Source organism: Belonocnema kinseyi, chromosome 4 (genome assembly GCF_010883055.1).
Source record: "Belonocnema kinseyi isolate 2016_QV_RU_SX_M_011 chromosome 4, B_treatae_v1, whole genome shotgun sequence".
NCBI classification, from domain to species: Eukaryota; Metazoa; Arthropoda; class Insecta; order Hymenoptera; family Cynipidae; genus Belonocnema; species Belonocnema kinseyi.
Window position 1 is genome coordinate 60,713,935 of NC_046660.1, and position 26,607 is coordinate 60,740,541.

General features: G+C 31.7%; 1 protein-coding gene across 1 annotated transcript; it reads right to left on the minus strand.

The window, feature by feature from the left end:
• Positions 1-3,567: 3,567 nt before the first annotated feature.
• LOC117170914 (nucleolar transcription factor 1-B-like) lies at positions 3,568-26,406 on the minus strand. The gene is made up of 4 exons (XM_033357961.1): positions 26,206-26,406; positions 20,278-20,329; positions 19,912-20,087; positions 3,568-3,792 (listed from the first exon to the last, which is right to left on the minus strand). Exons 1-4 carry the CDS (start codon positions 26,404-26,406, stop codon positions 3,568-3,570), a joined length of 654 nt encoding a protein of 217 aa, XP_033213852.1.
• Positions 26,407-26,607: the final 201 nt, after the last annotated feature.

The following is a 26,607-nucleotide window of genomic DNA, read 5'->3' on the forward strand; positions in this document are numbered from 1 at the left end:
TTCGATTTTGTTAAAATTTCTTTCTCTCTCCAACTTCAGAATAAACCAGCTTTACTCAAATGATTTACTATCCAGCTAAGACGGCTGTATTTTTTTTTTTATCATTCCACACCATTACTCGCATTTAAGCGAACTCTACCTTATGATAGTCTTTACTCGGCTTTGCAATTCCCATGCCGTAACACAGAAATGTAGTTGCGGTCTGCGATGCAGTAGACGTAACTTAGGGACCGTGCTCCTCTGTAATCCATATTTCTATGTTATATGTCTGCGCTTCTAATTCATGCGGCATTGCAAACCGCGCTTATTCTGGCCTGTCCTGTCTTCCTAATATAATCAATAGCAGCAATTTGATAGGTGCAAGGAAGCGAGGGATTGAAGATAAACTTAATTTAAGTTTAGAATATCAAGCCTTTCCTGCCTAAAAAAATCTCTGTAATAAATTGTCCCCTATTTTCATCGATCACATTTTTTCCTTTTTCCTTATAGTAATTCTCGTAGCATTAACATCACATATCCATTGTGTAGCATATTTTCATTTGGTCTCCACAATTTAGTATTTTGTCATATGGACACTCCTCCTCTTCCTCCTCCTCCTTCTCCGCTTCCTGCACCATTTCCTCCTCAATTTCCTCCATCTTACCCCTTCTCATTACGCTCTTCGTTCCCCTCCTCATTCTCTTCCTCCTTCCTCTCCTCCTCCACCTTATCCTCCAGCTCCTCATCTACCACCTACTCCTGCTCCTCATTCATTTCTTTATTTCTGAGTTTTCTAAAAAACAGTGTGAATGATAATTGACTTCAAAGCTTCAAAATTGCATATAAATTGTATCGGGGATCCCAGTATCCACAATATTGTAGCACCTGTTTATTTCGTCTCCACTAGTTAAAACCTTTCCATTTGATTTATGTGAAATGGAATCTGGTTATTTGGATATTCTTCCTACTTTTTACCCTCCTCCCCTTCCTTCACCACTTCCTTCCTCCTCATCCTCCTCCACCTTCTTCCCCACCACCTCTTCCTACTCATCCTCCTCGTTCACATCATTCTACTCCTCCTCCTTATCATCCTTCTCCTGCTCATCCTCATCCATCTCATCAAGTTCTTCCTCCTGAACCTCCTCCTTCCTTTCATCGTCCTTTTCCTCTATATCATCGACTACCTGCTCCTCTTCCTCATTCATATCTTCAAGTCTGATGTTTTCAAAAATCAGTATAAATGATAATCGACTTTCTAGACTTGAAACTTACTTATAAATTTGATTAGGGGCAGTGTCCTAAATATTGTAGAACCTTTATATTTGGTCTTCACGAGTTAATTCCTTTCATTCGATTTCTCCCAGATTAAACCTTGTTATTTGGACACTCATCCCCCTCCTCGTCTTTATCCTCCTCTACCAAAAATTAGCTTGATCAAATCACCTCTGAACCTTTCTTCACAGTAAAGCGGAGTTTATCAGCAAATAAGGAGTTGAATGTTCGTTTTTTTATTGTTGAAAGGTAATTAATTTAACTGCAAATTAAATTACTCCTGTTAAAGTTTTATCATTTTAGTTAAAAGTTCATCTCTTCTGTTAAGAATCGAACTATTTTGTGTCAATAGTTAATGGTTTATTTTTAAAAAGGCTATTATGACATTTTATGGTAAAAATCCCTCTATTTTGAATAAAAAATTTATTATTTGGCTTAAAATTCAACAATTTTGCTAGAAACTCTCCTTTTTTGGTTAAATATTCAACTTCTTTCTTGAAAATTTGTCTTTTTGGTTAGTAAATTCAACAATTTGGTTGAATTTTTGTTCATTTTTATCCTAAAAATAGTTCTTGGTTGAAAATTTAGCTCTTTTGTTTAAATTCGTTCTTGTAAGCTTAAACATTAATTTATTTGACATAAATTTGAACTGTTTTTAACTGAAAATGTAACTATTCCTATAATTAACTATAATTCTTCTTTTTCAGTTAAATATTTATACCTCTTAGTTAAAAATTTAATCACTTATTTGAAAATTCATCCTTTTTTATAGAAAATTCCATTATATGTTTTTAAGTTAAAATTGTTCAAAAAAATTTTTTTGTTGCGTTAAATATTCACCATTTTAATTGAAAATATCGCTTTTTTGTTGAACATTTAACAATTTTGTGGAAAATACTTTTTTTGTTGAAAATTAATTTTCTAAATTCAAAATTTAACTAATCCACTTTTAGTTGAAAATTGGACATCGCTGAAATTTAAAATTTTCTAAACAAATTCCTTGTTTTATAAATATTAAGTCAATTATAACTAAAAACGACTTTCAATAATAATTTAAACAACTTTGACGCGACAGATATGAATAAAGTTTATATCAAAATTAATTTTGGATCCGCAAAAGCGGATCAGTTTTATCTCCAATTGATAATCAGAATGATGCGCAACACTTTGACATCTCGGAGTCTCACATGAAAGTGAATATATTATAAATAATGTGGAATTCCCTCTCGAAGAATGATTAATTATCTCTGCAATATTGCAATTTCATTGTTCGTATGCATGAACCCTTTGGGAAAATAGGGTCCCAGCAATAATTATTTCGACAAACTAATTTGTCGTGAAACAATGTGGACGCCCTGGAGTGATGCCGTCATGGTGGAATTTGTCCAATCATCATGCTCACATTTTAAAGGGAAGGTATGGGGCTGTGGCGAGATTTCTATTCCAAAAAGCTGCCCCAGGCCTCGGATAGTCGCAGCTAGCGTGCGTCACTTCGCGTTTGTCAGGGTGCGTTGCGCTGTCGGAGTGTCGGGGCCACGGGTGCCATGTCAGAGCAATCTAATTAAACTACCGATGGCCACATAGCCAGGGTATCACGTCTGATTGTCTGATTTGCATATGAAGCAATGCGACTCTACGATTATTAACGCAGCAACACGGCGCGTTGTGCCAGATAGCACTGTCCTATTAGTTTCCAGCTCGTGGCGTGATCTTCAAGCCTTACTACGATTCGGTCGGCCTGTCATCGAACATAACCCGGAAAACAAAACGTCCACGCTTTGCTTCCATTTCGATTCCAAAGGCCAAATGTCCAATCGAACTCGAGATCTACTTTCTATTTAAATGAGAGCATTGCTCTTACTGACTCGCATGACGGACTCTCGAAGCTTCGAAATCCTTTATAAATTGTATTGGGAACGTCAGTGTCTTCAACTCGGTAGTACCTTTTAATTTGGATTCCACGAGTTGAAACGTTTTCAGTTTCTTTCTACGAAATCGATTTTTGTCATTTGGATACTCCTCCTCCTCCTCCTCCTTCTTCTCCGCCGCCTTCTCCACCTCCTCCTCTTCCTTCTCCTCGTTCTCATCATCATCCTTCGCCACCTTCTTCATTTCATTCATCTCTTCACGTCTGATGTTTCTTAAAATAATTGCGATGAAGTTATTAGAGATAATTATACAAGGAAGGAAAAAAGAGTGAGAAAAATGAATCGACTTTCCAAGCTTAAAAATCGCATATAAATTGTATTGGGGACATTAGTGTCTTCAATTCTGTAGCACCTTTATATTTGGTTCCCACGAGTTAACACCTTTCATTTAATTTCTCCTAAATGGGATCTTTTTATTTGAACCCTCCTGCTCTTCTTCATCCTGCTCCTCATCCTCCTCCCCATCCTTCTTATCCTCCTCATTCTGCTCCTCCTCATCCTCCTTATTCTGCTCCCCCTCATCCTTATCCTGCTTCTCCTTATCCTTATCATGCTCCTCATCATCTTGGTCCTCATCTTCCTTATCCTCATCGTTCTCCTCATCCTCCTCCTTCTAATCCTGCTGCTCCTTCTAATCCTGCTCCTCCTCCTCATCCTCCTCCACATTCAACTATTTAATTTTAAAGTTTCCCAAATCAGTGTGATCCACTCACTTATAATTCATAATTTCAATAACGATCATTTTAAAACATTTTTATTTTTCTCTTGTACTATTAGTCCTTGTATGTTTTCGTTAAAATTACTTAAACCCAATGATATAAACACTAGATATATAACAAGAATTCAAATAGTATCCCAATGAAGATTGATCATAATTTTTGTTCTTTTTAATTCATGACGTTACTTCTTCTGTTTCAGGTAAGTTGACGAAAAGAATACCCATTTAATTATAATTGAAAACATCGTTTTAGTGTAAGTAACTAAAATATTTTTATTTAATTATAAATTTGTATGATTAAACCAGTATCTTCGAACTTGGTTTTCAAACAAAGTATATAGGAAAAATATACCATTCATTATGAAAATAGAATTAATAGGACCCAATAAAAAATCCAACTACTCTTTTTTGAGGGTTGATTTTGTAAATTTAAAAGGTCTGGTTAAAAATCGATTCTTTTTGCTGAAAATTTAGCTATTAAAATTTTGATTAAGTATTCATCTTTTTTCGTTAAAGGTTAAACTACTTGGTTAAAGGTTGAACTGTAATGTTAACCATTAAATTGATTTTCATTCGACTGAAAATTTAACTATTCCATTTTTTGTCAAAAATTGATCGTTTATATTAAAAAAAAAAATTTGGTTGAAAATTTAATTTTTTTTAGAGATTTCGCGCTTTTATTTTAAAAATAATGTATTTTATTGTAAATTTGTACTTTTTGGGTAGAAAATGAATCCTCCTAACTGAAAATCAAACTGCTTGGTTGGAATTTCAACTGCTTTGTAAAAAATTCTTTTCATTCGTTAAAGATCCACCTCTTTGGTTAAAAGTTCAACTATTTTGTTAAAAATACTTCTTCGCTTGAAAAACTAATGTTTTTGAACTGCAAAAACTATTGTCCATTTTGGGTTGAAAATTGATCAATTTTAGAAAAAAATATTTTTTGGCTGAAAATTTAAGTATTTTCTAGAGAAATAAGAATTTTGGTTGATAATTTAACTACCTTTTTATTAAATATTAATTTTTTTGTCTTAAAAATTAATTATTTCAACCAAAAATTTACCTGTTCCGTTCTTGGCTTAAAATGTATCTTGTTTCGTTCCAACTTAAAATATTTTGAATCAGAGTTCATGTTTTTTAAATGAAATTTCTCTTTTTTTTTAGAAAATTTATTTTCTTGTTTGGAGATTCGTTTTTTTCAATTTGTCTTTTTTGCTTGGAAATTCAGCAATTTGGTTCAATTTTTGTTCTTTTATTACTGAAAAATCTTTTTTATCGAAAATTTGGCTTTTCGAGTTGAAAATTCATCTTTCTTTGGTAGAAGAATAATCTTCGTTACTTTCAAATAGAACTATGTTGTTAAAAGTTAAATACATTCTGACTTGAAACCTTAAAAATATTGACGTGTCCAAATGAAGGGTTTTCATTTCAGAGACAAATAGTGAAAAGGTGCTAACTCGCAGTAGCCCTTTTTCATTTGGTTTCTTCTAGATAAAACCTTAACATTTGAACACATCGATATGGTAATGAAAAATGACCATATTTCTCCTCTTTCACGAGTATTTTCTGCTGTGAAGTCTGCTATATGTAAATGTCCAAAATCCAGAATAAATTTCAAGTTACAAAATATATACTCCCAAAGGATGAACTGAAAAGCGATCCACTTTCTGCAAATTGCCTGTAGTGCTACTAATTGTAAACAATTTACAATTTCGATTACCTTACGAAGTAGGTGATAACTCTTAGTGCTTATTCATGTCCGCCATTCGTTTCAATTCCAGAAACCGGCGCGTGCCGCCAGCGCACGCTCTTCGCAATTCTTTGCCGTTATCGTTCGAACTTAATCCTAATGGGATGAATCTCAAGTCTAGGAGTCGGGAGGACGTAGCTAGGTCTATTAAGCAGAGCTAGAGGGTGAGAGCGATCGAAAAAGAGGGGAAAATCTATCGTGTTATCTTGCAAGGTTAATGAAAACTCTACTCGGCGCGGCGTCTTTCTGATTGGGAGCCCGCCCATCAGGGTTGCAATCCAAACTCTCGAGGCGCGCCTGGGTGATAAACGAGCGACTCTAGAGAACCTCCGCAGGAGTAAATCGCAATGGGACTGCAGTTATGCAGACTCTCTATGCGTCACCCGGCATTATGTGCGAGGTCGGGGTATGGGAAGGTGGCCCCTGGGACCAGACCATTGAAGGGCGACGAGGACGAGGGTATCTCTCTTTACTTCTCTCCAGTCTGCTCCTAGCTCCACGAAATTATATCACAATTCAGAATACTCCCTATCACTTTTACCAGCTTCGGGCTCTTTTTTAACAGCCGCGCGACAGTGGATCGCTGCATCTCATTAAAATCCAACGGCTCTGCGATCCAATCGCCCTCACATTTACGAGGCCGAAGATGAAACAATGAAACATGTCCGCACCCGTTTGATGAAAAAGAGCAATTCAATACCCATATCATAGATTTCACAGAGAAAAGTCGATGTCAGTTACCTTTTTTCTCCCTTTGTGTCTCTGCACTAGGGTGCCTCATGAAATATTTTTTTTTATATTGTAAAACATTGAATCGTAAATTTATTTCCTGTGGTGAGGAAATGATCCCCTGTATTTTCCCATCTTTTACAATACAGAAAATTCTTTATTGAGGTGCTTTGAGGGGCTCAAATTTTTTTCGTTATGTATACAAATTTCTAGGTGAGCATTAACGACTTTATTATAAGGTTGAGACCTAAAAGTTCTTTTCACATTGTGAAACTTTTGGGAAATAATAATTTTTTGTACTTTTTTTAAATACTAGGATAAGTATTCCTGAAATTGTGTCCAATAATTCAATAATTGGATTATTTATTTTTAAATTTTTCTTATTTTGAAATAGGGGAGACGCATTAAAATATAGTTAAATTTGAAATGAATCTATAGTTCAAAATAATATGGCATGCAGAGATGTAGTTATCGAAAGTAATAATTTCTGCTTAAACCTAAATTTAGTGACGGCTATTTCAAACTTAGCACATTGTGAGAGTAATACTATTAAAATAGCTACTAACTCTGATGTCCAGGCATTTCAGAATTATTACTTGTTTAACGATTTTAGTTATTGCGAACCCGAAAAGTTAAATTTTCGATAAAAAGATGAATTATCAATAAAATACATGAATTTTGAAAAAAATTCTTAAATTTTGAACTAAAAATATCAACTTTCCATCAAATAGTTGGATTTTAAACTAAAGAGATGAATTTTCAACGAAAACAAAATTGGTTAAATTTTCGGTCAAAGATATTAAATTGCAACAAAAAATTAAACAATTTTTAACCAAATATAGTTATATTATTAACCAGATATAAATCTTCAACCAAATTTTAATTTTTCATTTAAAAACAGTTGAGTTCAATAAAACATTGCTCTTCTCCAAAATAGTTGAATTTTTTACTAAGAAAAATTTCTGCTGAATTCTCGACAAAATAGTTAATTTTATGCCAGAATAGTTGAATGTTCAACCAAAAAAGAGAAATTTGTAAGAAGATGATCCATTTCTCAAACAAGGTGATGATTTTTCAACCATGTGCTGAATCTTTAACTGGAATAGTTCAATTTATAATTTAAAAATTAATTCTCACCCAATTTTTTCCACCCAGTGAACGAGTTTTCAAAAAAGAGATGAGTCTTTAACAAGTTAAATAAATTTTTAACAAAGAAGTTTAACTTCTACCCAATTAGTTCAATTTTCAATTGAAAAAGATTATTTTTGGCTAAAAATAAAATTGTTACATTTTACGTTATTTTCAGTTGTTGATTTTTAACAAAATAATTAAGATTGTAACCAACGAGATGATTTTTTAACTAAAGTGGTGAATTTTCAACAAAAAATGAATTTTGATTGAAGGCAGCTTAACTTTTAAGCAAGTAGTTGAATTTCTGAGAAAAAATATGACTTTTTACAAAAATATTTGCATCTTTAACTAAATAATTAAATTTGTAACTGAGTAAAGCCAGGAGAAGTGTAAAATCCTTAAAAACAAAGAAAAAATAATAATTCCTTCAAAAAACAGCAACAGAGTTTATCAAGGAATCTGTATAACAGAAATTCTTAATGTACTTTCAGACTAGATAGAGCTATGAATTATAAATTTTTTAAATTGATTTTTTGTTAAAAAAAAAACTTTTCCTTCGCTCCGCTCAGAATCAGACCACAGAACTTATGATTGCCGGTTGGTAGCTTTTCCCTTAAGCTACTTTCGATCTCTATTGTAGCTTAAAGGAAAAGCACCTGACTGGCAATCGTAAGTTCTGCAGTTCGATTCCCAGCGGTGCGAAGATCTTTTTGCCGAAAAAAAATTATTTTAAAAGAGTTTATACAACCCGTAATCTTTTAAGTTAATCTTCCTGCTAAGTTGATCTTTAGATTAAATCAATGTTCTGAATTAAACCACAAATATTTTAAGAATTTTATCAACAAGATTCTCATACTAGTAGCAAAATTATTATTTTGGGAAAATCACTAAATCGACTATGAACAGTCAAAAAATGATTTCATCTTTTTCGGCTCTTTACAAAAGGGCATGTAATAAGCCTCCTTGACAGAAAGAAACTGAAATTACGAAACGTTGCGGGTAACCGTCCTGCAGGTAAACGTTCTGCAGGGTAAGCACTAGGTGGGTAGGCCAAACTGAGGTAAACTTTCCGCGGTGAAACTTTACCTCGATTTGGCGTGATCAGCTACATATTGCCCTTCTTGAACGATTACCTGCAACGTTTCATACTCTGAGCTTTTTTTGTTCTTTAGGGGATTTTTTTAAAAATTTAGAAAGCATAGAAAGGTAGTCGATCATCGTCGAGGTGGAAAGGATTGAAGGCTCTCGCTCGCCACGTCTCATTTCACTGCATCCAAATGAGTTTTTACTCAAAATCTGCCTTATGGGTTGGCAGATTCGGTATAGTTACCCTCCCTTGGGGGGCACGGCTTTGCATGGTAATCCAACTCCGTGAGTCACGCGTAAGAGCGTAGGTCCGTGGAATTTATGAGGACTTGGGTGAAATAATCCACAGGATTATCTAGTGCCCTGCCTCCCTATAAGCCGAATAGTAACTGCTATTCTCGATTATTACACACAACCTAGGACACTCCAGACCTCGTAATACGCCTTCAACCAGCGATTGTTTCGATTTTTCGCATCGTCGCTTCTCAAGCTTCTCAAGCACATTTTGTCACGCTTCTCATTCTCTTGCTATGGATTTTATCCCTTTCTATACTCGTTCCAAGATTTAATGACTGGTATTTAAAATTTAGAGTTGTCTAGCTTGAATGGAATTTATGAGCCTGAAAGTGGAAACTTGAACAATTATATTTCATCAAATAGAGACTTCACACTCTTTCTCCTAGTTTTCTTTTTTAAAAAGAGTTCCTTTTTTTCCCTTTTTGCAAGAAACATCCCTTTTTGACAGAAAAAAACTGGGCTAGAAAATGTTCCAGGTATTCGTTCAAGCAGGGTAACAGTCAGCTGATTACTCAAAAGTGAGGTAAACTTTCCATGGTTTCAGGCCTGAAACGTGCTGCCTTTAACGGATTTCGCCGGGGTATCTGCGACTCATCACGGAAAGCTTACCTCAGTTTGTTGTACTCGACTCTCATAACCGCGGAAAGTTTACCTCAGTTTGATGTACGCACCCCGCATCAGCAAGGAAAGTTGATCTCAGTTTGATGTACCAACTATCAAACTATTGTTGGTTAAAAGTTCTTTGTTTGTTACAAGAATTATTTATCTTTTTTTTTAACATTCGTCACTTTGGATAAAAAATTCGTCCTCGTAGGTTCAAAATTCATCTTTGAAGGTTGAACAAGGATCTTTTTTAAATCGAAATTTATTTTTTCGCGTTGAAATTTCTACTATTTTATTTAAGTCTTCTTTTCCAGTTAAAAATGAGTCCTTCGGTTAAAAAAATCAAGTATTTCTGTGGAAGATATACACTTTGTTATACATTTATTTTTTCGAGTTAAAAATTAACCTATTTTGTTGAACTAATATGTTGAAAATTAATTTGTTTTGATTGAAGATTCGTCATTTTAGTTCAAAGTTCATCTGTTTGGTCGAAAATTTAACTATTTTTTAGCAAATTCGTGTTTTTTTTTGTTTTTTTTTGTAGGAAAGTAATCTTTTTGCTTGCAAATTTTTGTGTGTTTTTTTTTCGTTGAAAATTGAGCAATTTGGCTGACAATGTATTTAGGTTGTTTAAAGTTTGTCCCTTTGCATCTAATACTGAACTATTTTGTTGCAAAGTCATACTTTTTGGCACGAAAATAACTTTTTAGTTAAAAATTCGACCATCTTCTAAGAAAATCGTCTTTTTAGCTTGGAAATTCTACTGTTTTTTAAAAAAGTAATAATTTTGTTTTAAAAGTTGATTCACTTTATCAAAAATTTTCTTTTTGCCTGGAAAAATTAAATAATTTGTTAAAAAGTCATACTTTTTGGATGGAAAATCAATTATTTTTTTAATAAAATTGAAGTATTTTGTAGAAAATGAACCTTTTTTTAAATTCAACCTTCTTTTTAAAAAATGGTATTTTTTTCTGAAAAAATCAACTATTTTATTAAAAAGTTATACTTTTAGTTGAAAGTTCAATTGTTTGGTGAAAAATTAACTTTTTTGTTGAAAATTTAAAGATTTTGTAAAAAGAATCGTGTATTTAATTGGAAAATTCAATTATTTTGTTAAAAATTCATATCTACTTTGTCACCATTTTTTTGCATTGAAAGTTTAAATGTTTGGTTAAAGAATCATAATGCTAAGAAGGAATTTCAAATTTACAAAATTGTCATTTTAGTTGTAAAATTCAACTATTTTTTTTAACCCATACTTTTTTGTTAAAAATTGAATGATTGGGTTAATAGCTAAGATTTTGTTCAAAGTTTAATTTTTTTTTAATTTGTCTTTGTCACTTTAAAATTCAATTATTTGGTTGAAAAGGCAACTGTTTGGGCTCAATTTTAATCTTCTTTGTTTTTAAAATGCTGAGAATTTAAATTATTTTCAACATTATTTAATTTTTTACTTGTATTAATTTCACTTAAAAGATCGTATTTTCCTTTTCTCTTGACAAATCTCCTTATTTCCTTAATTAAAAAATCATCCTTTTTGGTAGAAAATTTCTCATTTTGTGTTGAAAATTTAAGTTTTTGGTTATTAATCTATTTGGTTGTAAATGTAAATACGTATTTTAAAATAATTATTATATTTGGAGATTTTTCCTATTTGGTTAAAACTTCATTTTTCTTGTTTTAAAATATTTTTTTGCAAATTCATATTTCTATTTGGAAATTAATTCTTTTTATTGAAAATTTATCTTTTCTGGTTTAGCACTCAACTTTTTTTTTTTTAATTCGATCATTTACCTTGAAAACTAACATTTTTGTTTAAAAATGTATTTCTTTTGGTAACTGTTTTTTTTCATCATTTAACTGTTTTGTTTAAAATTTGTATTACTTTCTTTATGAAAAAAGTAACATTTTTTGCTAAAGTTCAATATTGTTTAATCTGTTTTATATTCGCTTGTGCGTTTTTGACCAGTTTTGGTATCTGATCAATATAAAACGTTTTTTTACCATAAAGGAATTTTTCACTCTTATTTGATGATAGAATCCAACCTTGTTATTAAAATCCAGTTTAGTTAAATAATTTTATAAGATGTATCAACAAATAGCAGATAAATCAGTTTCTTTTATATAAAGATGTATTTATTTAATAAATTAATTTATCATTTATAATTTATATTTGATAATTTATTTATTTATTTAAACTACTAAACATCACTCACTTATAAAGGCCTCGAAGCTTCTCTAGCTGAGCAAGTTTATCGATTTCCTTCTTGTCCAAGAATAAATGATTCCTTCCAATTTCTGAAATTTCATGGTGCATTTTTTTGAAGGTTACTATAAAAGGGGCAGTACAAACTACGTATATTTAATGGGATCTGCACTTTAAGTATTATGGATTTATTGTGAAGGCTGATCTGAGAGAAAAACTTGAGAACCGAACAACTGGCCTTACGGAAGGGAATAAGTGATTTATCGTACGATTAGGAAACCCTCATTTGTGACAGAGCGAACCCCAAAAATACGAAACGATCATCGAGAGAATTGGTTATTGCTTATGGAAAAATGCATATTGTTCGATTTTTCATCTTGCACTTTGTTCCTTCACCTAATCGTAGTTGAGGCATTATAGAGATTCAATTTTAGATTACTTCAGGTTTTTCTCATTAAATGATAGTTTTGATTGATTAGAGATCTTTTATGCAGACACTGATATGATCACCCTTTTTCCTCTCGAATCGGGGCTGTGTGCGTCATTATTGCCGAGGTTCGATGCACCAATGATATCCGTCAGGTTCATAAATGGAAAAACCGTCACTGTCCATCTCTGCCTCGCATATCAGGTTAAAGCCATAATACGGAAAAAGACCGCAGCCATTGCATTTTTTACACGCTCGTCAATTAAATCCGTGACATGATAGGTGGAATTGATTCCTTCGTCAGAAATTTAATGTACAGCCAATTCTGTATGACATGCAAAAATTCCTTGCGAATTAGCTTTTACAGTTCGAAAAACGAAATTTTTTATCTAAAAGTGGATAGGAAAGGGCTTTTCTGGATCTAGGTTCCTACCTTACCGACGTTGAGCTAATGCTGCGGCTCAAGTGGTTCATGTCCGTGCTAAGAGAGAAAAAACTAATGATAACATTAGTTGCAAGAAATTTTTTAGAGTTTGAACATTTTTCAGACTTTAAAAATAAGCAAATTTTGCTAACTGATGAAATCAATCAGTTTGAGTAATCCAATCTGTTGAATTTTCAATAAAGATTAATTTTTTATTTAAATTAAGAATTCTAAACCAAAATGTTGAACTTTTAACTAAAAATGAGCAATTTTCTATAAAAATATCAAAAGACAAAGTATTTTCAACACAAATGTTTAACTTTTTAACAAATGGATGAATTGTGATCTACAATGATGAATCATTATCCAACAAACTGAATTTTTATTAACGCAGTTTAACTTTTAAATAAGTAGTTAAATTTTCAAACCAACGAAATTAATATTTCTACTAAATAATTAATATCGTGCTAAAATAGACGAGTTTCAAATAAAATACATGCATTTTTAACTAGATAGTTTAATTTGCAACTAAAAAAGACTAATTTGCTTTCCATACTGGAATATTTAAATTTTCTATTAACGAAATTGATTTAAAAAAATGATTTTTTAATAAAATAGTTAAAATTTAATCTAAAATAATACATTTTCAAAAAAATAAATTAATTTAAACAATGAAGTTTAAACAAATAGTTGATTTTCCAACCAAAACTTAGGAATTTTTAAATAGATGAATTTTCAATTTTACTAATAAGCAATTAATAAAGAAAACAAATTTTTAACAATAATGTTTAACTTTTAACCAAATAGTTAAATATTTAACCTAAAAATATACATTATATGACAAAAATATTAGTTTTCTACTGAAAAAAAGTCCTGTTCTTTACTAAACACATGAATTTTTAACCAAATAAATGAATTTGCAACCCAAAAAAAAATTGTAACCAAAAATGGAATAGTTTAATTTTTCAACAAAAAAATTAATTTTTTGCATAAAAAAACGAATTGTTAACAAAACATTTTAAATTTTCAATTGAAATTATGAATATTCTACGAAAAAATGAATTTTCAACAAATCAGTTCAACGAAGTTATTGAGTTATCAAAAAAAAAGTAATAATTTTTCCCTAAGAAGAAAAAAACTTTTCACGCGAGAAGATGAATTTTTGAAAAAATACATGATTTATAACTATATAATTGAATTTTTAACGAAAAAGATCAATTTTCAAGCAAAATTTTAATAGTTAAATCTTTAATTAACCGAATTCATTAACGTGAAAAAACAACGAATTTTTAATGAAATAGTTAATTTGTTAATCAAAGAGTTGAATCTACTATTAGAATGCTGAATTTAAACCCAAGAAACGCATTTTTAACAAAGTAGTTCAGCTTTAAACCAATTATAAATTTTTTCAATAAAAATAGATGATTTTCAATAAAAATGAAATATTAATTTTTAATGATGTTTCTCGGTAAATATAATTATTAATATTCTTGCTAAAAAAATTTATATTTTAAATAAAAAATAGTTGAATTTAATCAGAAAGTTGAATTTTCAACCAAGAAGACTTATTTTCTACCAATAAAACGAATTTTTCACAAATTACATGAAATTCCCAGATAATATTTAAATTTTCCACTAAAAAACAAATTTTAAATAAAATAGTAAAATTGTTTACTATGGAGTCTACAATAATAACAACTAACTGAAAAAAGTTTATTTTTGAATCAAGTAATAAAGCCCTTAATCAAATGATTCAATTTAAAAATGTTTTAACATAATTTTCAACAAAAGTGGAGTAGGTCATTTTTTAATTAACAAACTTACTTTGTAGCAAAAAAAATGAATTTTAAACAAAATAGTTATATTTTCACCAGAGAGATGAATTTTCATTTAAACTAATGAATTTTGTATGAAACAGTTTAACTTTCAATCAGGTAGTTTAATTTCAAATTAAAAAGATATCAATTTTGAACAAAAAATTTAATAGCTTATATTTCACTCAAAAACAGATTTTAATTTTTAATCAAAAAGAGTTTAATTGCAAAAAAGATAATTTTGATTGATTTGAACTTAAATTGATTGAATCATTTATTTTAAATGACTTAATCAGTAACTTTCGCTAATCAATTAAGATGTTTTAATTGATATAACCTATAACTTTTAGCGCAGTAAACAGTGATTTATGGTTAATGTTAATCATTTATTAAACTGTCGTAATTTATTTAAGAACTTTCATTTATCAATCATTTTACTATTTTCTTATAGCAGACAAATCAGTCACGTAAATTAGCTAAAAAAAAATATTTTGAAGTGAATATTTGATTTAGCCATCAAAATTGATTAATTTATATATTAAAACGACTATCTTATCAAAAAAGATGAATTATTTTCCAGTGAAAGCCTGATATATTAATGTATTAATTAGTCAAGTTTTGACTGATTTAAATTCATATTCTAGAATTTTATGAAAGGGTCCTCGAGGTAGAGTTAAAAAAGTTAGAATTTTACGACATTATCTGGATCCTTTTAGAAAATTCTATAAACTTAGCACGGGCACGAACCACTTAATCTCTAGAATTGTCTCGAAGTCGGTAAGGTAGGAATCTCGATATAAAAACTCGATTATGCTTCTTGAGACTTTTAAATTAAATTTTAAATTCTCTTCTGACTGAAATTTTCCAACCAATCGGATCAATAAATAAAAATCCCTTTGATCTCAATTGACAAAGCTTTGTCGAAAGGGCGGAAAAGGCGGAAAAGGCGGAAAAGGAGACAGAGGGGCGAAAATTGTGTTATGTTGTCGTAGTTGGAATGCGGTTCACCTCTCTCTCCAACGGAAATTATTGGCCGCCTTCTATTGGATTAACGGTTTGAAAAGCGATCATTGGTTGGGTGTTGAGATTAAATTACGAACGACAAGCGGATACGATGCGTCGCCAACGTTTGCTGAAAGCTTAATGCGAATCGTACTCGACTAGTCGTTTTGCGCGAATGAAATGTACACGACTCGACAACGATATCACTTTCGGTTAGGGGTTTCCAATCTATGATCAGCTGACTCCGCGGAAGCCAGTTTCCGGTTTCAATCGTGCTCGTCTGCTCTCAAGTCTACTTGAATCCATATCGACGTCCAGCAAATCAGTTTATCATCAAACGAATCCCTACGAGAAAAACTGGAAAATCGTTTCAAACCATCCGCAGCTTAAATCAAATGCTGAAAACCTTTGCAAAAGTAAAAGAGCTTATTTCGACAATTTGTCAGCAGACTCGTCCTTTTAGAAAATTCCTATTATGTACATTTATCAAAAATATTTCGCTATCGAAAAACAAGACCCTAGTGGACTTTGTGAACTGGAACGCGTTGGGTTGACGGAGACATCTCTTACTTATTAATTTTTTACCACATGCATAAATACAAATAAATGAATATAAATTTTTTTGCCATTCCCTGAAAGGAATCTTGCTCCCTGAATAGCTAAGAGTTTGAAGTCTTACTATTCCTACTGTCGACACTATTCATTATAATGCACCCCTCTTTATTAGTGGCGCCCCAGCGACGCTGCAGCCCCTTTTCGGTGCCCGACCTCCAACCCCTGAAAAGGGAGGGACCGGATAATTCTGTTTTAGTTTCGCATTACATCTCGATGCATCGTATAGAGAGAACTGTATCGTCTTGTTAAGCCCCGCGGTCCTGAACCCGCACATCGTTCCAGAGTCCTTCCCCCCTTCGAAGGACGAAAAGAGGACTAAAAAAGGACCAACCGGAATTCGACTAACGCAATCGCGAATGCTAAGAAACCACTCTCATCCGGGCCAACGTGATATCACTTTTTTTTCCTTTTATCTTTTTTTACTTTTTATTTCCACTCCTTTTTATTTCAACTTCTCTCCTCTCCTCTCTCCTTCCAACTTGGAACTTGGCGTAACTCGAGGAAAGAACGGTTTGTCGTGTTCGCTCTTATTTTGCTTCACCTCTCACATAAAGATGCTCTGCATCCAGAGGTGACTGGGGATTTCAAGATTTACATTTGGGATTTCCTTGTACTTCGGTGCCTGCCGCGTTTTTCAGAAAGGTAATCCCCTTCTTGCATTTGTCTCTTCTCGATGCGCTTCTCTCCTTTTCAACTCGACTCACTCGTCTCGTATTGATGATCATCCCTAAATGTGCTTCATCAAAACTGCAATTTCCGCTGAAATATCATATCCGAGAACATGGGTAAAAAAAAGAAAACCAATCGCAAATTGATTGCCAGAAATATCAGAGCCTTTTATTGAAAATTGGACAAAGGCCTACAAAAAAGAGTTTCATAGTCTATGAAATCGTCTATTTATTCGTTCAAAACTATCTGCTTTATAACTTCCCTTCCCTGTTTGCCTTATCTCTCCTATTTCCCCAAAACGTTGAGCTTAGTTTTACCTCACTTTGCCAACTCCTTCTACCTCCATTTTCCCTTCTTCTCACTTCTCCCGATGATACTGCCCTTCCACACTGCCCTTCCCAGGTCCACACATCGACTCCTATACTCCCTTGCACTATCCTACTTTACCTAGTTCTTCACGTCTTATCACTTTGCCTCCTTCTACACGTCTTATCACTTTTCCTACTTCCATACGTCTTATCACTTTGCCTAATTATACATTTTTTATCACTTTGCCTACTTCTACACATCTCATCTATATAAACTTTCCATCATATCCTCTAATTCCCCTTCCCTAATTTTCCCTGGCCAACATATTTCCAATACTCTTGTTTCCCCGAAACACCCCTACTAGCCCTCCCATACTTCGTCCTACTTTCCCTAATTCCCTTTCCCTCATATTCTTGACTTCTATCACCTTATTTCCACTCACTTTCCCTTTTATGTCGAGAATAAAAACATAAGTTTCCTTTTTTACGATTTGAAGGTTACTGGTACCTTATTAATAGTAACTCACATGTCACTGGAATTCAAAATAATTGGAAGAAAATTTGCTAGGATTCCAGGATAATTTAAACGAATTCAGGATAAATACGTAAGAAATTAAAACAGTTCAATTTTAAAATAAAACAATTCAAATTTATTCGAAAAAATTGTGAACGTCCAAAAAAATGGCATCGATTTGAGAAAATTTAAAGCTAATTGAGAAGAATTAAAGAGATTTGCAGAGCTTTTAGTTAAATCTATAACAGTTTGAGTGAATTATTAAAAAAAAATTTAATTCACAAGTTTCTTATGATTTGAGTGAGATAGTAGTGAATAGAATTCAGGCCAATTAAACATAATTTAATCAAGCTTAGATCAGACTTCGATGAAATAAAAAAAAAATTCAAGTAAATTATAAAAATTTATATCTCTAATTGAAATTTAACTTTTTTGTTCGCCATTTTTTTATGATTCATCATTTTGGTTGCAAGTTCATATTTTTGGTTGAATTCGGCTCTTTTTCATGCAAATAAAAATATTACATTTTTCGTTGTGAATTCATTTTTCATTAATAATTGGATTCTTTTGTGGTGAATTCGTTTTTTATTGAAACTTAATTTTCCCAACTAAAAATTTAACTTTTTAATTTTTGGTTTAATATTCATCTGTTTCAGTTGAGGATTCAAGTATTTCGTTCCAAATTTTTAGTTTTTTATTAAATTAAAGTATTTTTGAGTTAAAATAAAAAAATCTTTTTTGAATGAAATGTCAACTATGACAATTTTCGTTGAAAATTCAGCTTTCTAGGTTGTAAATATAAATTTTTGGTTGAGAGTCAACTACTTTGTTTAAAAGTTTGTTCGAAATATGTAATGTTTATCATTTAGTGACGAATTTACTTCTTTAGTTAAAAATTGAGCTATTTTGTAGAAATTTTCTTTCAGTTAAAAATAACTTTTTTGATCGGAAAATTAACTGTTCTATTCTTAATCAAAAATTAATTTATTTTAGTTGAAGACTCAAGTGATTTGTCAAAAACTCGCCCTTTTCATTACATTTAATTGTCTTTTTATTTAAAATTAAAATCTTTTCAGGGTCAAATATATAATAATACAATTTTTGTGAAAATGAACTTTTTGATTGAAAGGGGAACTACTTTGTTAAGAATTAATTTTTTTTATTAAAGATTCATAATTTTAGTTCAAGATTTCTCTATTTTATTTAATTGGGACTTCCCTGTTAATTTTTTTTTCAAAATTAATTTTTTCAACAGACGATTGAAAATTAAACTTATTTGTTGAAAATTCAAGTTTTTTGTCAAAAAATACATTTTTCGTTTAAATTTCATATTTTTTGGTTAAAAATTCTACCTCTTTTAAAAAAGTTTTTCTCTTGCCTTGAAAAGTCAATTTTTGTAACTATTCTGTTACAGATTTATGTATTTTGTTGGGCATTTAACTCTTTCAGTAGAAAATTAATCTTTGGATAGTTATATTTTGTTAAAATTTTATCTTATTTGGCAAAGAATCAATCTTCGCCTTTGAAAATTCATCTAATCAGTTTAAAATCCAATTGTTTTGTAGAAAATTAGTTTTTTGGTAGAAAATTAATCTTCTTGGTTGAAAATTTAATCATTTATTTGAAAATATATGTATTTTGTTAAAATTTCTCTTTTATGATAGAAAAGTAATCTTCTTGGTTAAAAATGTGACTGTTTTGTAGAAAGCTTGTCTTTTTAGCTTGAAAATTTAACATTTTTGATGAAATTTTAATTCCTTATTGACTGAAAAATCTTTCCTGGTTAAAATCTTGACTCTTGTTGGAAGCTCTTGTTTCTAATTTAAAAATTCATCTCTTTTGGCAGAAATGCTATCTTTTTTGTTCAAAATGTTAATATTTGGTTGAAAATTCTTTTGTCGTTTAATTCCATTTTTTATTTAAAATAATAAGCCTCTTCTGTTTGTAATGTCAAACCATGCCATTTTGTCTTTAGATTTAATCTTTTTATTCAGCATTATTTTTGGATGACCCCCCTAAATAAATTTAAAAAAAAAACAGTTTATTTTCTAATTAAAAAAAAAAAACAGTTTGGAGAATATTCATACGACTCGATGCCTTTCGCTTTTTCTTTACTTCTATACAACGCACATTAAATGTTTGCCATAATTAAGCATAGAGAATACTGACAAAAGCAATTAGCTTCTTGGAATAGAGATAAAGCTGGTAGTAAAGATGTGGAGCTGAAAGGGTAGAAAAGTAGGAAAGGGGAGAGATATAATCTTGGTGTTATTTTCACGCGGAAAAATCAGTCGCTCGTTTGATTATGCAAATTTCCGAGTTACCCGCCCCGGGGTCTCAAGACAGAGGTGCGACGTTCGCCGCTGGTGCAGCGGCCTTTAAATGTACGAGACATACTCAGAAACGCCAAGAAAATCGGGTTCATTAATCTTCGGATACGTTCTTATCACCTGAGCTCAATGAATTAACGACCGACCGGTCGACACTCTTAGGATCCTGCAACATTTCTCCTTCCTTGTGCTCTCCAGCCTCGAGAAACGTGTAAATAATGACGCGATCGGGTAATAAGACACCGGTCAGCTTCTGCAAAGCGTAATTCTCAGCGTACACGCACTCTTAGCACAAACCTGTTTTAGAGTAAACAGAACCTAAGAATATTCAAGATGTTAATTTTTAATCTTTATCATTAGTTCTATTTTTGGCAATAATAAAGATTCTAAATGCTTATTTGCGAAAAAAGATACTTTTTTATTTGCTCCGACAGGAATCGAACCCGTAAACTGATTGCAAGTCAGGCGGTCTTACCACTAAGCTGCAGAGGATCGACAATCTTTGTTCCCAAAGTTGCATATGATGCCTATTGAAACGGCATTCTCTGTAGGCCTAAATTTTAATTTGTATATGTGGACCGGTACTGTTGACCAGTAGTGTCGCAGGGTGTCGACTAGTGTGCAAAATTGTCATGAAGTTAAATTTCTATCATTTGGTCTATTTTTGTGCGCTAACAAATATTACAAATGCTTATTTGCGGGGAAAAATTCCTTTTTATGAGCTCCGATAGGAATCGAATCCGTAAACTGATTGCTAGTCAAGAGCTCTTCCCACTAAGCTACTGTGTGTCAGAAATCTTTTATTTCTAAAGTCGTGCTTGATGCCTTTCGAAACGGCATTCTATGTCGACCTAATTTTTTATCGTTTAAGAATATATGGGATGTTATAGAGGTGTCTACCAGTGTGAACAAATATTCATGATGTTAAACTTCGATCAATGAGTCTATTTTTTTGTAATAAGATATATTACAAATTCTTCATGGCAAATAAAATAGGCTGTTTTATTAGCTCCAATAAAAATCGAACTCCCGTAAACTAATTGCCGGTCAGGTGTTCTTACCACTAAGCTACTAATGTTTAGGAAATTTTTCCCCTCCAAAGTCGTACAAGATGAAACTTAATACATTTGGTTTAAGTTTTATCAGTTTAGTTGGAAAATTGTCTTTTTGGTTGCCGATTTAACTATTGTGTTGAAAACTAGATTTTTTGTAGTAAATTAATTTTTTAGCAAAAAATGTAACTTTCCGAGTTTAAAATTCATCATTTGAGTTAAAAATTTATTTTTTCGTTCAAAATGTAACTATTTTGTCAAAAAGTCGTTATCTTTCAGTTCAAAATTGCCTTTCCATTGTTAAAAATCCAAATTTTCATAAAAAATATTTCTTGCTGGCGCTAGGAAGTTATAAATTTTTTCGAAATGTCATTCGGAATTAGTTAAAACTAACGAAACAATTAAAAAATAAAAACATGAAAAAACAGAAATTTTTTCTTCACCCTGAAATTTTTTTAAAAATTCCTTATTTCAGAAATATTTGGTATAAAAATTAATTTTTTATTTGCGAGAGTAGATGATTTTGAGCTGAAGTTTATAATCAGAATGCGGCGCAACAATATAATATTCCAAGTTGATTTAAAGTTTTAGAACTAAATACAAAAATAATTAAAATCTTTGTTAATAAAAACTTTCGTTGGTCAACAAACATAATTAGGCGATGGGAAGAGAAAAGTGCGGACGCCTTTGTGAGCAACCTGGAAAACGAGTTTGCAAAGTAGTTAAACAAACAATGAATATACGAGGTAAGGTTGACCCTCGTCTCAGTTCCAATTAATTTGCGATTTTAAAAACGGACGAAAGTGCACAGCTAGCCTCTACTTTGGTCTCATCTGACCTCGTTGACTTTCTTCAGCAATGTGAGGCCTGGGAGTAATTTTTGTTTTCACCCAAATGAGCTCTTATCGTCATGAAGCTCACTTTTTATATTATGAACTTGCATTTCTGAAACAACGAATTATGTTAATGACATCCAGGAAGAAATACTACAAATCGAACCCGCGTACACTGATAGCCGGTCAGATGCTCTTACCTCTAAGCTACTTTTTAGATGTGTCGAACAGTGTGAGTAAATATTCCTGACGTTAAACTTCGATCTATTTTTTTTTTTGTAATGAAAAATATCCCCATCGCGATGAAGCTCTCTATTTATATTATAAACTTGCAGACCTAAAAGACCGAATTATTTTTATGATATCTAGCAACAAACATTACAAATCAAACCCGCGTAAACTGATTGCCGGTCAGATGTTTTTCCACTAAGCTACGAGGGATAAAGAATCTTTTCTTTTTTTTTAAGTTCGTAGACGATGCCTTTCGAAACGGCATTCTATGTGAACCTAAATTTTAAATTTGTTAAGAATATATTAGGTGTGTTAGAGGTGTCGAACAGTGTTAATAAATATTCCTGACGTTAAACTTCGATCTTTCGTTCTATTTTTTTGTGATAACAAATATTACAAATGCTTATTGGGGAAAAGATATTCCTTTTTATTAGTTCTAATAGTAATCGAACTCACTTAAACTAAATGCCGCTCAGGTGCTATTACCACTAAGCTACTGAGATTCAGTAATCTTTTTTCTAAAGTCGTACGACAAAAGTGCACAAAGAGTCTCTACTTTGGTCTCACCTGACCTCGTTAACTTTCCTCGGAAATGTGAGGCCTGGGATTATTTTTTGTTTTTACCCAAATGAGCTCCCATCGCTACGACGCTCTCTATTTATATTATTAACTTGCATTTCTGAAACACCGAATTATGTTAACGTCATCCAGCGAGCGTCACAATGACCAGAGTTAATGAGTTTCGAAGGTCCGGTGGTGTCCTTCCGTTTATTATGTTAAGGATAATGAAAGAGCCAATCGATCCTACTGGAATAGTTAATTAATTCAAAATCTGTTCATTACAAGATGAAAATCGAGCCCTTAATTAGGTTTTTGTTTTTCATGCTAGCTATTGACGTACTTAGGAGCTGATAGTGATTGACGTTATCAACCTGATTGGAAGCATTGAAGCCATGGAGTCTAATTAATATTATAAACTCGGTACTCGGTAATGTAATAATAATTGGTTTTATGTAGTTATCAGGGGCGACGATCTGAGGCGAAACAGCATCGTTAGCCGTAACCAGGTAGGGGTGAGAAATTACTCCTTGCTTCGAGAGAGGTTAAACGTAGAGGAAGCAAACTCGTGCTTGAAGGCATGCTCAGCTCATGCAATTCCTTTGATAGCAACATCTGCAGTCACTGCTTTCCTTTGCCTTAAACGGAACAAGTCTCTAATTAATGAATAGCAATAGACGTTATACAATATGACATGCAGCACAGCATACGCACGGAAAATCACAAGTCCTTTAGCAAAAATATTTTCCGCTACAGTACTTCTTCTGTCTTTAGATTAATTTACTCCTGTCTGCAGAAGCAGCTCATTCTGAAAGTTAACTCTCCTGCACTGAGAAAAAAATTATGTCCCAGCAATACAATAACTTTGTTGAGCAGTTTTGGTTGTTCTTACCAAAATTTATTTGTGACTATCAAAATTTGGTTGCGACTACCAAAATTTGGTTGCGACTACCAAAAACGTAGTTGGAGTTACAAAATAATTTCTTTGGCTCGAATAGAAAAGTTTTTTAAGCACTTTTTGTTGAGTGTACCAAAGAATTTTGTTGAGCGTACCATACACGCAGCCGCACATGCGCTCTCTTTCGACTTATGACGAACGGCTGACCATTTTTTCCATATGATGAATTCAAGCGAAAATCAAATATCTGTCTTTTTATTGTTAAAATTATTTGTATTTCTATAAAAAAAATAAAGTTGAAAAAGTATTTAAGGGAGTCTACGATCTCGAATAGATGTATTTCAAGGTAAATGATTTGTACATTCTATTGTTCCCTGTATTTAATCTCTCAAACCCTAAAAACATACTTAGAAGTAATCAAGAAAGTATTTAAAGTATCTTAAAGTATTTAAGAGAAATCTTTTAATTATGCACTCTTTAATGTGCATAATTCGTGGAAATAAAACCAAGATTTCTACGAAGAAATTTGGACTACCCGTAAAATTTCCCTTTTGAAATTCGAAAAAAGATTAAAATTTTCCTAAAAAAGAAAAAAAAAGATTTTTTTGACAAAACTAAAAATGAGGAAAGAAAAATGAGAAGGCAACCAAACAAATTCTGTTTCTTCTCTTTTTTATTTTTCTTATTATCAAATCGCAATAAAAAAAACATTTATAAAAGACAATCACCAACGTTTTGGTACTCATGCAGCACCCTTATCAAGGCAATTATAAAAAATTAAAAACTAAATATTTGAGCTGGTAGGAACAGCAACGAAACCACGATGCTCTCTTCCTGACACCCGAAAATAAAAAATTTTATTCGCTAACTTCTCATTTATCCTGACCTGAAAAATAAATTTTACTACTTTTTAAAAGAATTATAATTCGAATTGAGAAGAAAGGAGTTTAAAAAATCCCTGTTCCAAGACAGAATTCATCACAGTTTAAAAGTTCCCTCTTCCAAATAAGAAAAAAAAAGTACTTGAAGTAGTTTTAAGAGTAGAAGTAGGGTTTCAAAAGGGAAATATTTCTGAATTACAATACAATATTTTTTTGCATTTTTCGTTACGAATTCAACTATATTTTAGCTACAAATTCAATTACTTGCAATTAAAAGTTAAAATCTGGTTAAAAATTAAATTTTTTATTTGAAGATTCATCCTTTTAATTGAAAATTCATCTACTTTTGAAAATGTAACTACTTTGTTAAAAATAATTTTTTAAACTAAAACTTACCTATTCTAGTAGAACATATAACTATTTTGCAGAAAATCTGTTTTTTTTTTTAAATAAATATTTCGACTTTTAACAGAAAATTCGACTATTCTTTTTTTATTGAAAATTGATCTTTTTGTATAAAACTTAATTGTTTAGTTAGAAATTTATATTTTTGATTTTAAATTAAACTATTTGTTTGAAAATGTACCTGCAGTGTGGAAAATTCGTCTTTTTTGTAGAAAATTAATTTTCATAGTTAAAATTGCATCTTTTTGGTGGATATGAAATTCATCAGTTTGTTTGAAAATTAATTTCTGCATCTGAAAATTTAACGTTCCAATTTTTGGTTAAAAATTGATCTTTTCAAGTTCAAGTTTCAACAATTTGACCAGAAACTTGTAATTCTCAATTGAAAATTCAACTTTTTCGTTAAAAATTCGCATATTTTGTTGAAAAATATTTAATCACCTTGTTTCAAAAGTTTTCTTTTCGTGTGATAATTCAAGTATTCCTGTTAAATATTCATCATTCTAATTTAAAATCCATCTCTTAGGTTGGAAATAAAATTACTTAGTTAAAAATAAATTTCTTTTGTTACAAATGATTATTTTGTGGTTGAAGCTTCATCATTTGAATCGAAAATTAATTTCCTTAGTTGAAAAATGAGTCGCAAACTCATCTTTTTTGTTTGAAATTTAACTATGCCAGTTAAAGCGTCATCATTTTAGTTGAAAATTCATCAATTAGGTTGAAAATTAGGGTTTGTAACTAAAAATGTGACTATTCCATTTTCTGTTAAAAATTCTTTTTTCTTAGTTCAAAATCCAACTTTATGGTAAAATATTCATTTATTTAATTGAAAATTCACGTATTGCTTGAAAAATTCAGGTATTTCTTGAAAAATTCAGGTAGTTTTTCGAAAAATTGTCTTATTTCATAGAAAATTTATCTATTGTTCAAAAATTAATTTTATTGTTTAGAAATTCATTTTTCTGGTTTAAATTCAACTATCCCAGATGAACCTTCATAATTTTATTTGAAACTTTCTTTAGTCCATGAATTAAAATAAATTTTTGCATTTTGCGGTAAATATAAATATTTAACTTCCAAAGGAATCTGTATTATCATCAGAGGTACATAGTTATTATCGATCAGTCTAGATGTCATTCCAGAATCTGTAAAAACATAAATCCAAACTATGAATTAAGTTAACTCTTCAAATAATAGGTCATTTTTGACTAGATGGATACTAAATTTAAAATGTTTATAAAATAATATTTTTCTGCAAAAAGATGTTCTCTTTTTCGCTCCACTAAGAATCGAACCACAGAACTTCCGATTGCCGGTTCGGATTCTCAAACGGCAATCGGAAGTTCTATTGTTCGATTCCCCGTGGAGCGAAGTGAGAGGATCTTTTTTCAGAAAAATAGAATTTTACTTTCAGTTGATCGGGAAAATTGAGAAAAAAAACTTGACTGGGAAACCCCGGGAAATGATCTGGAATTTGAAGTCGGACCCTTGCAATGCGAAATTGACTTTAATTTCTAAACAGTAGTCTGAAATTTAAAACACTTTAGGCCCAGATTTTGTGAAGTATTTTCGGAGAACTGGTGAAATTCGACGAGGCGGAGGTAATCGAATCGTTTGGCGATCACTGGCAATGGGATGACGCCGGCTTCGACGTATCGTCGTATCCGAGGGTCCAATCAAGGTGGCATTGAATGTGCTTGTTACGCTCGCCTGGTACGTCCCCGCCTGTTCAGATAAGTGCATTATCGTAGCGCACATTCAAACACGGATATCGACCCAGGTCACACCTACATAAGAGTAGTTGAACACATTTCGAAATGTTGTGTCGAAATGAACCTGCTCCTGGGGGGAGGGGGGGGGGGGTAAAGTCTGTCCATCTCTGATGGCCTACGCTCTATGTCCCATCTGGAACCCTAACGAGCTCTGCGCCTTCAACAGTGCGAG